Here is a 15580-nt window from a genome sequence, read left to right as displayed (position 1 = left end):
ATTCTTAGGCTTTCTGTCTGGGTCTCGGGTTCTGTCTGGATGTCTCCTCCCTGAGATCACTTCTCCCCCTAGGTAGGGCGGCGATGCAGCTTTAGAAGGCTCTGAGGTTCTGTTTCCCAGCTCCTTCGATTTATAGCACTGGCAGTATCGGTGAAACTTCTGGCACCCACACATTTCCTCCTTAAGGGGCAGGCCTCTTCCCACAGGGAATGCTCTCATTAAAAGGAAGAGCTACCCCACGGAACTGCGGCCCTTTCTCAGGGCCCGAGCGGGCGGGGGCGCAGCGGGCATTGGCGGCACAGGGCCAGGTGCTGTGGTGTCCGGGTGGCCCCGCCCGGGTAATGAGGACCCAAGCCCAAAGCTGATCCTTTGAAGATGTGTCCTGAAGCTCTCCCCTGGTGATCAATGACAGGAGCCCAGAGTCCTGCTTTAGCCAAATGACTAGCTTAGCCTCTTTTACAAGGAAAGGAGTTCCTTATTGGAAACCAAATTATAAATTAATTAGCAGCTTCCTCTGGGGCTGTGTATAAACATCCACACCACCCCATGGTGACTTTCTAGCGTGAGCCCCCTCATTCCAGGGGTATAAAAAGGCCCGAGCAGGATGGGGTCTGTGGACACTGACAATCCAGGTAGCTGTCGCTGCGAAGGGGCCTCCCTGACATGGTATCCAACTGCTCACCAGCTTCCATCAAGAGCTGCCCGCGGCCCCCCTCTGTCTGCTCCAGCAGCATGAGCTGCCGGCCCGAGCTGTGCCTGGGTTACGTCTGCCAGCCCATGACATACGTGCCTTCTGTCTGCACGCCCACCACCTACCGGCCAGCCAGCTGCCTCTCCAAGACCTACCTATCCAGCTCCTGCTGGCCCAGCAGCTGCCGGCCAGCCAGTGGTATCGCCAGTTCCATGGGCACCTGCAGCTGGTACTGTGAAGGGACGTTCAATGGCAGCGAGAAGGAGACCATGCAGCTCCTGAACGACCGCCTGGCCAGCTACCTGGAGAAGGTGCGCCAGCTGGAGCGGGAGAACGCGGAGCTGGAGACCAGGATCCAAGAGGCCTGCCAGTCTCAAGTGCCCACCCTGTGTCCTGACTACCAGTCTTATTTCAGGACCATCGAGGAGCTCCAGCAGAAGGTGAGGGCGAGCGGTGAACGGACTCACCGGGAAGGCAACCGGAAGGCCTGGAGCTCCAGATTTGAATCTCATTAGCTTATTAAGCCTCATTCAGGGGAAAGAGACTTCCCCAGGGCATAGGACTGTCTCACAGTTTGAGGGTTCAGCTAGAGTCCTTAACATGGAAAGAGGTCTGGGAGGTAGACTCAGTTCTACCACTTTGTGGCTTTGGGAGGGGGGCCTTCCCTTCCCTAGGCCCCGGTGTCCTCATCGGTAAACTGGTTGCAGTAATGGTTCGCACCTAAGGGGTCTGTCCAGAGGATTCCATGAGTTGATGCACGTGAAGTGTTTAACACAGCCTCTGGCACACGGTGAGTTTTTAGTCAATGTGAGCGCTTGTTAAGGATCTGCCTGTCCCACGAAGGACTTCGGACTTAACGACGTTGTTTCCTTCCACATTGTTCACTGCGACCAAAGTGGGGCGTTTGGATTTATGAAGAACGTAGGTGCTTCAAATATAAATCCTAGTAGTTCTCCAAGGACTAGCAGTTCACCAAATATTCCCCAGAGTCCCAGAGAAGAGGGGCTCCTGCAGGGATGGTCAGCAGGCTGCTGAGTCCCTTCAGCCGCCAGCTTTTCCTCTGGGCTCTTTTTCCTTCTTATTCTGAACGCACCGCCTCTTGTGCCTTGGCCCCCAGGTTCTGTGCACCAAGGCAGAGAACGCCAGGATGGTCGTGCACATTGATAACGCCAAGCTGGCCGCCGATGACTTTAGGACCAAGTGAGTCTGGCCCGGGGATGGTGGGGTACCCCCCCTCCCCCCCCACCTCCCCGCACATCTTTGGGGGCAGCTCTCCGTGAGTTTCAGGGAGGGTTGGAAAAGTGCCAGTAGCGGCGGGTCTTCCCTGAGTGCTGTATTCAGTTTCAGCCCTCGGTTGCTGACCCTGTCCCTGTGCAGGTACGAGACGGAACGGGCCATGCGGCAGCTGGTGGAGGCCGACACCAACGGCCTGCGCAGGATCCTGGACGAGCTGACCCTGTGCAAGGCCGACCTGGAGGCCCAGGTGGAGTCCCTGAAGGAGGAGCTGCTGTGCCTCAAGAAGAACCACGAGGAGGTGAGCCCTAAAATCAAGCTGACGTGGCCCCGGGAAGCGGAATGGGAAGCACGTGAGGTTTTGGGTTGGATAGACTTGGGTTGAAATTCCCAGGCTTGCTGTGTGTTGTTTCTGTGACTTGCCCAACTCACTGAACCTTTCTGAGCCTCCTCACCTGCAAAACGGAGCAGCACGATGACACGGGGCTACTGCAAGCGTTCCATGAGGTCATGGGTGTGAAACACCCGTCACTTGCTCCCTGCTCAGAAATGCAAGCAACCTTCTCTTCTGCATTTCCTGGTCTTGTGTGACTGCCAGATGCTTGCATTTTTCTCATGAGAATCACTTTCTGGGGGCAGAGTGGTGCCTGAGGCCCAAAGGGGGTTGTGTTCCAGAGCTCACATGGAATGGCCTGTCCCTCTCCGGAAGGCTCGGCCGCTGGGGCTCTTCCAAGGGAGAGTCAACTGCAGTGGTTTTCTTTCTTCTGACCCCATCCTATCCTTCTTCTTTGCTCCTGTTTGCATATAATATACTTAATCCAAAATCCATCGGTCGACACTTTATTTTCTGACTTTCCTCCTCATCTCCGGCACGTCCGCGGAGGGAGATCGCTCCCTCCCGGGCACCTGTGTGTTGCATAGACCACCGGACCTCTGGTGCCACGCCCTCCACCCTCCACCTTCTCTGCATTGACTCTCAACCTCTTGAGTTGGGATTTGAAAGAGCAAGTGCCTCTGAATCCTGGCTGGGTTTCCTTAGGCTTAAATGCAAAGTAACAATCAGTCACCATGTACTCACTGGGTGCCCTGAGGTACCTGACTCATCCTACTTAAATCAGAGAACTGGGAACGGCACCAAGAGGCCACTAATGAGGCATTATCGCACACTCGGGCAGCCTCTGAGACAACTTTCTCTCTTTGGCAGCCAAGCCTGGGGAGGCGTCTGCTCTCACTCAGGCCTTGAACCAAGTGAAGCCAGGCTCCTGCTGTCCTCCCTCCCAGACGAACACAGGCCGGGAGGGTGGCTGGGAATATGGGGACATGGGTTTCCCATTCTGGCCCGAGGAGATCAGACAAACCCTGGCATTGCTCTTGGCTTCTGCCAAAGTGACAGGAAGTGTGATGGAGCCCTGCCGCCATCATGGGAACATCCGGTCGGAGCTGGAAGACCACAGAGCTTCCGCAGAGTGGACGGCAAGCCTCAAAGGGCCCCTCTAACATAGACATCCTAGCATCTTTCGTCCCACCATTTTGTGTCTCCCTGGGGTGGTGAGTGGGATCTCGTGACCTCACACTCGTGCCTTTTCAGGAAGTCAGTGCCCTCCGGTGCCAGCTGGGGGACCGCCTTAATATCGAGGTCGATGCTGCACCGCCCGTGGACCTGAACAGGATGCTGGAGGAGATGCGGTGTCAGTATGAGACTGTGGTGGAGACCAACCTCAGGGACGTGGAGGAATGGTTCAACATGCAGGTGGGCCTCTCGCAGGTGGGCCGGCCTCCCTAGGGTCCCTGAGAAGGCTCTCCTGCCCTTCTCCTGTCTCCCCCTTTGCAGATGGAGGAGCTCAATCAGCAGGTGGCCACGAGCTCCGAGCAGCTTCAGAGCTACCAGTCGGACATCATCGATCTGAGACGAACGGTCAACACGCTGGAGATCGAGCTGCAGGCCCAGCACAGCCTGGTGGGTGCTGCCGGGTGGTCTCTGGATCCCAGGCGGCAAATGCGCTTAGGTGCCGGCATCCAGGCGGGGGGAGGGGGCCCCGATTCAGCCACCACAGACGTTTGCCCGGCTGACCTCTCCTAGGCTGAGGTTGCTCCCAAGACCCATCCCGGAGATCAAAGGGGCTTGTCTCAACCCTGACATGGGTTAGGTGGACCCTGTCAAACACAACTCCCCAGGAAGGCGTGTTCTCTGCTTGGTCTGAACCTTCTAAACGCAGGCTTCCTACTGGAGTTTTGAAAACTCCCCATGCTTAGTTCCTCTCTGGATGAGTGAAATCAGAGTCTCTGGAGGTGGGGGCCGGGCACAAGGACCTTTTAAAGGCGCTCGTGTGACTTCAAAGCACAGCCAGGGCTGAAGGCCACAGATCTTGACGATGCTGTCGGGGAGGAGCCTGGGGAACCTCAGATCCAAAGTCTGAAGCCAGACCGAGGCTGAAGAAGGAATAAGGGGTTTAGGGTCACGGGGACCTGGGTTCACATCCCAGTCTGTTACCTGCCAGCTGCTTAAGCTTGAACAATCATTCAATCTTCCTGGGCCTCAGTTTCCACAGTGACTTAGGTAGGGAGGGGTCATTCCCAAGCCCAAAGAGAGACCTGGCTTTTCTTGGTTCTTTCTGAACCAGGAGAATAGGTCTGCTCCTCAGCTACTGTGTCTTTCCTTTTGCCGTAGAGGGACTCTCTCGAAAACACCCTGGCGGAGACCGAGGCGCGCTACAGCTCCCAGCTGGCCCAGATGCAGTGCCTGATCAGCAACGTGGAGGCCCAGCTGGCCGACATCCGCTGTGACCTGGAGCGGCAGAACCAGGAGTACCAGGTGCTGCTGGACGTGCGGGCCCGGCTGGAGGGCGAGATCAACACGTACCGGGGCCTGCTGGAGAGCGAGGACTGCAAGTGAGTGGGCCCAGCTGAGGCTGTACACATGGGTGCAAACATGGGTTTGGAGAAGGCTATAGGAGGCTATAGGAGAAGGCTACAAGGGCTTACCCAGGAGATAGAGCCCTGTCGTGATTAAGAAGCAGTTAGGAAGCTGGTATGATCCAAAGAAAGTCAGGCAGGTGTTCATGCTGCCATCCCAAACCTGGCCCACTGGAGGCCACTGCACTCCTTCCCAAGTCAGCCAACTCCTTCCCAGGGCTTCCCATGTACCCGGTGCCATTGGGGATGTGGAGACAGATGATGACGGGGCATCTGCTCTCAGGTTGTTTCCATCTGGTTAGGGAGACGGGCAACTGGAGATCATACTTGGGGGAAAGATTTTTCTGCATTTGAGAGGACCAATAGGTGGCTTAACGTGATTGGGCTACGGCGGGAAGGAAGGAAGACACAAGAGGTCAGTGGGGCCCGTTCATGGGGAACCATAAAGGCCATGCTGGGGAGGGAGGACCTTATTTAATAGGCAGTGGGATGCCCTCATTTTTGTTTTGTTTTGTTTTGTTTTGAGGAGGAAATGATAGAGTTTGCTTAACGGCCTATCTCCCCAGTGAGATGGTAATCATCTAGAACTCAGAGATCGTAGAAACTATTTTTATCTCCTGCGCCTGGCATGTAGTAGATGCTTAGTAAATGTTTCCTGAGTGAGTCAGTGAAAGCTCAAAGCTGTTCTTCAGGAAGATGGCACAGGTGGTTGCAGGAAGTAGAGGGAAGAGGGTCCAGGCAGGGAAACTGTCCAGGAGGTCCTGGGCATGTGAGCAGTGGGGAGAGTCGGAATCCGGGTGGGGCAGGCACTCAGCAAGGCCTGGCGGTCACCTGGGCACAGGATACCTCGGGCCCGTGGACACCTGCTGGGCTGATTACTGTTGTAGACAGTTTCTTTTGTTTGTTTTTGTTTAAAAAAATTTGTTTAAACATTTTATCTTATGTTTTGAGAAACAGAGAGAGACAGAGCATGAGCCGGGGAGAGGCAGAGAGGGAGGGAGACACAGGATTGGAAACAGGCTCCAGGCTCTGACCTGTCAGCACAGAGCCCGACGTGGGGCTTGAACCCATGAACTGTGAGATCATGACCTGAGCTGAAGTCGGACGCTTAACCGACTGAGCCACCCAGGCGCTCCCTGTAGGCGGTTTCTTAGTCCACGTTCAGCTTTGCTTGTCTGTCATTCAATTTCACCCTCTGGGGCAAGGGTTGCAAAATCAAATGCTTTTCAAGGAACAGGGTGCTGATGCACATGTGTGACGCGGGTCACGGTGGGACCCTGGGGAGCCAAAGAGCGATGCCTACTCCGGCGAGGGCGCCACCCCCGATGAGGACCGTTTCTACCGTGTGAGAGGCACATCCAGTATGGTTGGATTCTGATTGCTCACGAGAAACTGGGAATCTAGATGTCTTTTAAATGTTAAATTCTTCTGATTTTGAAACATTTTCAACAAATGAGAAAAGAATATGGTGCTGGCCACACGAAACATATTTCAGGCTGGATGTGGTCCCTGGGCTCCCTGTCCAGTTTCTGGGCTGTTTGGTTCCCATCTACTGTCCAGGCTGTGGTTTCTGGTTTTGAGCCCACACCTGTCGGTCTCTGAGATCATCCTTTCTCCTTTTGCCATGTCTTCCTTCTGTTTTAATTACTGAGTTCACCTTATCCAACACATTCTTATTAAGTGCCTGCTCCAGGCCAGGTATGCAGGATGTGCATGCATACACGGCTGCTGACCTCACTGTTTAATGGGGAGACAGACCGTAACAGGACAATCACACATCACGCTGGGAGGGGGCACACGGTACCGTTGGGGGATTTGACACAGAGAGATCATGGAGGGCTTCAAGGAGGATGTGACAGTTGAGTTGAAGGAAGCTGCTCTCCATCCTGGCCCAAATGGGAGCCACCGAACGTTTTAGGCAGGGAGTGGCGTACTTATATTTGTGTCTGTGGAAGATCACTCTGGCCACGAAGCTGACAGTGGTTAGGAGGGGCCGGGGTGGGGCTGGGGAGGCCAGTTAAGGGTTACACAGGCAAAGATGACGGAGGTGGGATTAGGGAAGCCGAGTGGAGAAGGTGAGCAGCGGGTGAGTTTGCGAGGCATCTGGGGGCAGAGCCACGCACTCGTTGCTGCCTTGGGCTTTTCTCTAATCCTGCCCCCTGTGCCTGTCTTCCGCAGGTTGCCCTGTAACCCGTGCTCCACTCCCTCCTGTCCCCCTTGTGCACCTTCCCCCAGCGTGCCCCGCACCATCTGTGTGCCCCGCACCGTCTGCGTGCCTTGTGTGCCCTGTCCTCAGGTCCGCTACTGAAAGTCCCTCAGGGTCGGTGGATCCTGGACAGACCGGAGCTGGGAGGCTGGAGCCTCCTCAGGCGGAGTCTGACCCCCATTCAGTGGTCAGCAAGGAAGCCCTCCAGCTGGGAGGTGGGCTGTGTGCTACATGCTCGGATCTGCAGGGGGCGCCCCGGGCCCCCACGTCTTGGAAAACTGCCTCTCACTTCCACAGCCAGACTGTTCTCTTGGCTGATGTTTCTGGGTGTCTGTGCTGCCTCAAGGGCACGTGCTGTTAGTAAACTGGCGAATAAAGCCTCATCCAGTGGCCCTGCAAACGCATCTTTCTCTATTTGTCGCCTTTGCTGTGTATCCACCAGCCAGTTCTACTCAGTTGGGCTCAAGAGGAAAGTGGCCAAATTCTATACTTATTTTTGGGCCTCGTCTGTTTCCACGGAGGCTTGGGAGGCATTCGCTAGAAAGGTCCGCATGCCATAAGCCAGTTAGAGCCAGGTAATCTGTCCAGAGCCAAGTCATAAAGGAATAAAGAGAAGAGGGAGATAATTATGCCTGAAACCTAGGCCAAACTACTGTAATTGAGAAGAATACTGTTATGACCCCACCTCCCCACCTCATTACAGCTGTTACAATGGGATCATTCATTCATTCATTCAAAAAGTCTTCACTAATGGCCTACTTAGATGTAGATACCCCCAGGGTCATCCCCCAGATACTTCCTTAGTGCCCCATTTAAACATTGCAACAACTTGTGAAAAAAGGTACCATTATTTCTCCCCTTTGTAAATGAGGCAGCTGAGAGCCAGAGAGGTTAAGAAAGTTGCCCAAAGGTCATCCAACTAGTATGCAGTGGACCCAGGACTCAGTATAGGCTGTTAGGCCCCAGGGATAAATCAAGCAATTGTATTCTGAGTCCTCGTATTTGCAAACTACAGCTCTATGCAGGGAGGGGCTACCAAAAAAAAAAAAAATGCCAGTGATCCTCACTGTCTGGAAGCCTATGATTGGCGAGGGAGCTGGGGCCAGTGTAAATAATAATAACCATGACTACCGCTTCCTGAGCACATATGGTGCACGTGGTACCGTGCCGGGCACATTGTATAGACCGGCCTATGCGGCTTGCACAACCACCGTGTAAGGGAGGCCTCATGTCCATTTTAGAAATGGAAAACCGAGGAGTGCAGAATGGGTTAGTCAGTTGCCCAAAGTTACATGCAAGGACCAAGATTCGAACCCAGGTCCAGCTGTGTGCCCTGAAGCACTTATTCGAAGCACTCCACTACATGGCAAATTGCTACCTAGAAAGAGCACGTGCTAACAACGGCTGGGACAAAGTACTGGCCTGGGGAGAGCAGGGAAGGCTTCCTGCAGCTGGTGGCTTTTGAGATGGGCCTGAATGTCTACTGAGCAAAAAAGAGGTAGAGGCGCGTGGGGCCTGCGTGGAAGCCAAGGCCTGGCTCCAGACGCCTCGAGTGGCCTTGCTGGCTGGAGCAGCGGGTCCCTGTGGAAGGTGGGTGGGAATAAATCTCATGTGGTAGGAAGGTGTCAGACCACGGGGAGGCCCCAGGTATCTCTGATGGAGCCTGGACTCCATCCAGAAAGCTGTGGGAGGGCTGCTGTAGGTTCTGAGCCCAAGGGTGGCATGGCCGGAGTGGCCTTTCAGAAAGTTTCACCGAGGAGTATAAAAAAGATGGCTGAGGGGCAGGGACAGAGCTGAGAACTAGTATGTGGAAGAAGCTAATGGGGCCTCAGCTCAGGCTGCGACAGTGGGAAGGAAAAAATCAGGGCTCAATCTGAGAGGCTCAGCAGAGGACCTGACTTGGCAAGACTGGCCATGGCGGATTAAGAGGAAAGGGCCAGAAACAGGAATCTTGTACACCTTTCTGAACCTCAACCTCTAAACACACTGTTCTTCCTTAATGAGCTGAGGTGATGTTTCTATTAAAGATCTGCCCTCTGGACTTGCCAAGAAATGATGAGAAGTGAATTGGCTCCTGGAGCCGCCTGGGGCTCTCGGGACAGGATCCGGCATGCAGGCTTGGCAGGCGAGGCTGTGAGCCTGATGGGAGACACAAACACACTGCTTAGCCAGCTGTGGTTCCTGAGTGGGGAGGTGAGGGTAGCATTTCGGTGATCTGGAATGCCAAGAGAGAGGAGCTTCTGGCCATGTGGATATTCTCATAACTGAGTACAAACTGGCAATCCCTCTTAATTTCAGTCCCCGTGCAAATTTGTCTAGAATGTGCTTAGCTTGATAAACACGATAGACTGAACAGAACCAGATCTATGGTTCTAAAATCCTAGACCTGTTCTGTCTTGTCCAATATGGTAGCCACAGACTACATGTGGCTATTGAATTTTTAATGAAATAAAATTGAAAAATTCAGTTCCTCAATACACGAGCCACATTCCAAGTGCTCAGTACCTACATGTGGCTAGGGGTGCCATACCAGAATGCAGATGTAGAACATTTCTGTTATTCCAGAAAGTTCTATTCAACAACACTATCCTAAGCTATCAGAATCATAAGGAGCCTTCCAGATGATGTGGCCCAGCCTCTCCCATTTATGGATGGCGAGTCTAAGGCCCAGAGAGTTGGAAAGATGCACTCACCAACCAACAGGTGGGAATCAAAGTAAGTGCTCTCATGCCAAGCCTAGCGGGTCTCCCTGATGTTTTCTCCAAGCACGAAGGTTTATTATTATTTCAGGCTAATAAATACTTTTCCTTTTGCCTTCTTTCCTGTCCCTAAGAACAGAGATATTTTCTCTGAGATGCTGAAACTCCTTCCCAGGACTGTAGTTCCCAATTAAAAAAATATCTGGAAACCACCAAATTCAGAATCTCCTTATCCTTGGAGCCTTTGGCTCAATAAGAGGACAGACTCAGGCTGTGGCCAGGAGCAATGACACAGGGGTTGTAGGCCAGGAGTCCAGGTCCCCTGGGCCCTTTGGGGACTTGTGCAGGCTCCTTTTCCCTCAGAGCATACTGTCCAATCCAACCTGGTTCCTCTTTCCACCTTGTGTGTCATCTGACTTGCCAGGACCTGTCTGACAACCCAAATGCCTATTAAAGCTTTTTATAGGATACCAAGCCCCAAGGCTCAGGGGCAGTTAGTGCTGCCCCCTCTGCTGGCCATGGATGGTCGCCATCCGCTGTGTTGGGATGATGCTTCCAAGCTAGAGAGGTTGACAGCTATCCTCCCTCCTGGTCCATCTCCACTTTGTGAGGGATGCAGAAGCCACGGATGTAGACGCTGGGGAATATTTCTGCCCACCAGCACCGGGACCGCCTGGAAAGTGGACCTCGTGTTACACATATGGGGATCCTCAGAGGAAGCCTGTCCTCATATCAAAGCATTTGGATTTCATTAACTCCACTTTACAGGAAAACTTAGGACCACGGTAAAGTAATAAAACCTCTGTTGTATTTGATGTTTGGGAGAAACTCCCACAGGTAGCAGGATCCTCCCTGAGTGGGGACTGGAAAAGAAAAGAGGACATGTGTTTCAAAGATGAGACTTTCCCTGAGGCCATTAAGGAGACTGGTGCACAGCCTTGGGTCTGTCTCTCACTGTCCAAGGGCAAGGCCTCCTCCTGGGCGTGGGAGTGAGGGCCCACGGGGCAGAGCTGGGTTCGGGGAAGCTTGGCCAGAGGGTGACGGCTTCCAGAGAGAAAGGCCCAGCAGTCGGACACAGTGACTGGCAGAGTCACCAGGACAGCTCGTGGACTGAATGACACTGATCGGCACCCTCCCTATAATATTGGGAAGACTTCTCCGGTATGATCAAAAAAAGGATATGCTGAGCGGTAACTGGGAAGATCATTAACAATAGAACAATTCTCGTCTGATGTTTCATAAATTTTAACACATGAGTGTGATGATCTCAATTTTGCTAAATAGAAATGTCCTACGATCGTTTGCATTCTATCCTTTTGAACAACTGGTCGAGGCAAATTTATTTCCAAATAGTCCCTGCCCCTTTAGCCCTAAATAAGTAACCAAATACCCGGATGAGCCTCTTGCCATAATGGAAACCATCAGTGACTCCGGCTTCATAAAACATCTCCTGGAATCCTAGTTCCGCCACCACACGCGGTGTGATTTCTGCGGGTCCCCTAACCTCTGTAAACTGCAAGCTCCTCCCCCTTTGGAAAGGGGGGTAATTCTACCTCCTTCACCGCGTTACTGGCACAGAATGCATCTGAACTATCATGATATCTGGCATAGTGTAAGTGCTCAATTAATGCCAATTAAAGAAAATCTGCTTTGGCTGGCACACAAGTCCCCCCGCTTCCCCGTTCTGACTTTCCCCCCAGTGACTTCGGCAGCCGAGTTACTTTCTGGAGCCTTTGGACACCCAAGTTTCAGAAAGAACAGAAGTAGCAGCAGTAACGAGGCCACCACACCAACCACCACCCCCCCCCCCCCCCCCCCCGGGCAGCTTTTGCTTTGCTCTGAGGTTAAAGAGCATCTGGACGACTGCCGGTCTCGGTCTAAATGTCTTGGGGCAGGGGACGGGGCAGTGCCCACTTCTGGAGTCCACCTGAGCAATGCCCTAACCCCTGCCCCAGCGCTCTGGCTCCAGGGCGGGCTAAGGGTCTCCCCACGTGCTGCGAGGGGTCCAATTCTCAGGCCTCATTCGTTGTGTCGTGTAGAGTGGGGCTAGCGAGCTGCAGCTCACAGGTCACACCCAGCTGCTGTCTGTTTTGGGGAATATACTTTCACCGGGACACAGCCACACTGTCTGCGTCTGCCCCGTGCTGCAACGGCGGAGACGAGTTTAGCGCAAACAGCCTGTATGGCCTGCGCAGCACAAAATGTTTACCGCTTGGCCTTTTAACAGGACAGGTTTGGTGTAGAGGGAGAGAACATGCTGGAGTCAGGAGCGCCGGGCCGCAGTCCGGACCCTGTGGCTGACTTGCTCTGGTCCCCGGGGAGCGCACAGCCCCTCCGGTCTCTGGTTGGGGCAGGAAGGGGTCGAAGCCACTCTAATTTTCCTTTAGTTCCAACACGTCGGCACCCCTCCGTTCTACGGCCCCGTCTCTCTGGGCGCCGGCGCTGAGACCAGAGGCCCCCGCGCTCACCGAGCTCTACCTCTTCCAGGTGACTGTTGCATGTTCAAGGCCGTGCCCCTCCAGGGAGACGCCAGATGGTCGCTCGGGGAACAGAACTCAGCTTCTCCAAAGAGATGACATGAAACCTCCCTTTTAGCAACAGAGGGCACTGGCAAGGAGTGCAGTTAGCCCTCTCTGATTTGGGGGGGGGAGCTACTCATGGGGCCGGCCACTGCCTAAGGGCGGTTTCTCAGGACAGGCCTGGGTCCGGTTACCACCGGAACCGGCGGTGATCCAGCTACTGATGGGCAGTGCGGAGGCCCAGATGGCCGAGGCGCAGCTGAACGGACAGTATCGGGTGCTGCTGGACGTCGAGGCCAGGCTGGAGGGGGAGATCACCACGTGCTGGAACCTTCTGGAGAGCAAGGACTGCGGGTACGTGTGAGGCTGAGGAGGGCCAGTGTTTGTAGCATCTCCAGGACGCTGATGCGTGTATTGTGACCATCCTACATCACACACCTGCCCAGAGCTCTTGAGTTCCTTCCTTCTCAGCCACGGGTGCCCCCCCGTCCCAGCGGACACTTGGGGTTCTGCTTCCTCAGGGTGCCTAACTGCTCTCATGCCTGGCCCTTAATTTTGGGTCTTTCCTTTTAGCCGGCGGCCTTGGGCCATGAGCAGGGTGAGGGAGAAGGAGGAATATCTGTGGCCGTAACGTTTCTGATGTGCTGGGCATTTTGTCTTCCTTCACTGAATCCATGCAACATGATAAGTCCTACCTTAAATTTTTCTTTTCTTTTCTTTTCTTTTCTTTTCTTTTCTTTTCTTTCTTTCTTTCTTTCTTCTTCTTTCTTTCTTCTTAAAGATATGCCACTTTGATTCTGTGTCTCCCCCTCTCTCTGTCCCTCCCCTGCTCATGCTCTGTCTCTCTCTGTCTCAAAAATAAATAAAAACAGGGGCACCTGGGTGGCTCAGTCGGTTAAGCGCCCGACTTCGGCTCAGGTCATGATCTCGCAGTTTGAGTTTGAGCCCCGCATCGGGCTCTGTGCTGACAGCTCAGAGCCTGGAGCCTGACTTCGGATTCTGTGTCTCCCCCTCTCTCTGCTCCTCCCCTGCTCATGCTCTGTCTCTCTCTGTCTCTCAATAATAAATAAACATCTAAAAAAAATTAAAAAAAAATAAATAAAAACATTTCAAAAAAAAAGGGGGCACCTGGGTGGCTCATTCGGCTAAGCGCCCGACTTTGGCTCAGGTCATGATCTCACGGTTTGCGGGTTCGAGCCCCGCATCGGGCTCTGTGCGACAGCTCAGAGCCTGGAGCCTGCTTCGGATTCTGTGTCTCCCCCGCTCTCTGCCCCTCCCCTGCTTATGCTCTGTCTCTGTCTCAAAAATAAATAAAAACATTTAAAAAAATTAAAATAAAGATATGCCACTTTTCTTTAACTAAAAAAAAAAAAGTCTGACGGGACTCCCCTCATCTCTATCAGGCCTAGTCAATTTTGCTTGTGCCATAGCTGAAGGAGTATGTGAGGGTTCTAGGGGCCCCAGTTTGTAATCGAGGAAACTGAGGCTCAGAGAATGATGGCAGCAAAGAACTCATGTGGCAGGAAAGTATTTGGAGTGTTGCATGTGGGAAGAGCACCTATGTGTGAACAGAAGACCCAGTCCTCTCTGATGAGCCCTGTTGTCTCTCTTCCTATGGATTTCAGCATTATTTTCCCTAAGACTTAATAGCAGGCCATGCAGTTAACATTACCGTCCTTGTTATTGTAGATGAAGATACGGGGCTCAAAGAACGTAATTGGCCCTGGGGCCTGAGTTAGTAAGGCAGGAGGGCAGGGACTCAGGCCAAGTCTGTCTTTTCTTAGCTTCTGGGCTTGAGGATGGACGTCTCTGTGCATCTCGGTTGCAGAATGCCTTCAATCCACATGCCGCTCCCTCGGGCAACTCACAAGCGTGTCCCGTGACCTGCACCCCACAAGCCCCACACGGCACCTCCTCCTTGAGCCCACCCTGTGAACCCAAGGCTGCCATGGTAGCAGCAGATCCCGTACACAGGGCAGTGGGGACCTTCCTGTCGCCGCACATGACAGACACGGGAAGCCGGAGACTCCCCCGTGGCTGACACCCACCTTACAGATGGCTCATCTCTGGGGTGGGGCGTCCCTGAGGCTCTGCGGCTTCTCACGACTTCCACCTGTGTTTTGACGTTCAAGTTCTCTTAGCGGGGCCATTTTCCTTCTGCAGCACTTGGGGAGCTACATCTCTCTTCTGGTTCCTGGCCAATAAGTTAAAAGAATAAATTAATAAATGAAGCTGCCTGTTGTGTGTGTCTACTGTTGTCAAGTTATTTCACCGAGTTACAGTGGGCACCTGTGTGGTGTATTTTAAACTATGGCTGTGATCCATTGATGGTCTGGGAAGTCATTTTAGTGGATTTTGATCAGCTAGAGAGAGGGCGTGAGAGAGAGCAAGAGAGTGAGAGAAAGAGAGAACAGAATAGAAAATAATATGTATGTGTGTCTAGCACATGTATAGTTGCAAAATGTGCAGTGTAATTCTTACTTGGGTTGTGCGCAAGAGTTCAAGCCCATGGTCTGTTCCAGAGCTTGTATTTTCAGTGGGGAACCAGGGACCAGAAGAGCTGGCTGACTTGCTCTGGGCCACCTGGCTAGTGAGGGGCAGCGCTGGGAGCAGAGGCTGTCCAGAAATACCCCCTCCTTAAATGAAAACACAGCCCTAATCCTGCCTTGTCAGCCCTAGAAGGAGGCTCTCCTGGGGTGCAGAAGGGGCCAAATAATCAGGTCCTGCCTTTTGGGTCACCTGTCCTCAGGCACTAAGTTCCATGGCCAGGACTTGGAGCATTCTGTCACTCTGATACTGGTCAAGAGTGCATAAAGGACCCCAGATTCCCTGTGGCTGGGTGGAGGATCGGTGGTTGAGAGGGGATTCAGCTCTACCTTGATAATAGCAAAAGGGATCTATGGGACATGAGTCTAGAAGACCCAACTCACAGCCTGCTTGTGGGGCACATAGACCTGTCCAATCTCATGGTTCTGGGAGGAAAGGGATCTTATCTGACACCCTCTCCTTCTAGCTCCCATTCCCCTCTGTTTGCTGGATACCATACCCAGCCCCTGGGCTCCCAGGAGCTCCTTCCCAGACGCTAGGCCAAGGAGGACCTAAGCCCTTGAATGCTTCTCTCCTTTCTGTGAATGCCCCTCCTCTGCAGGTGAGGGACATATTGGATGGGTGTCCATGTTGCCCAGGGGAGTGGCTCTACTCTCACAGGCTTCAACCACACACCAGATTCAACATTATGATCCTGGCCATCCCTTTATAGGTACCCGAAGAGTACCTATATAGGTACCCAAAGAGTATGAGACTATACTCATACTCATAT

The 15580-nt window shown here is 53.3% G+C and overlaps 1 protein-coding gene across 1 annotated transcript; it reads left to right on the top strand.

The window, feature by feature from the left end:
- On the top strand, window positions 1–7443 carry KRT32 (keratin 32). The gene is made up of 7 exons (XM_003996856.6): window positions 1–1131; window positions 1809–1891; window positions 2069–2225; window positions 3513–3674; window positions 3756–3881; window positions 4593–4813; window positions 7016–7443. Exons 1-7 carry the CDS (start codon window positions 664–666, stop codon window positions 7143–7145), a joined length of 1347 nt encoding a protein of 448 aa, XP_003996905.5. The 5' UTR covers window positions 1–663; the 3' UTR covers window positions 7146–7443.
- The last annotated feature ends 8137 nt before the right edge of the window (window positions 7444–15580 follow it).

The sequence above is a fragment of the Felis catus genome, chromosome E1, assembly GCF_018350175.1.
Source record: "Felis catus isolate Fca126 chromosome E1, F.catus_Fca126_mat1.0, whole genome shotgun sequence".
Lineage (NCBI taxonomy): Eukaryota > Metazoa > Chordata > Mammalia > Carnivora > Felidae > Felis > Felis catus.
This window is presented reverse-complemented; position numbering and strand designations above follow the sequence as displayed.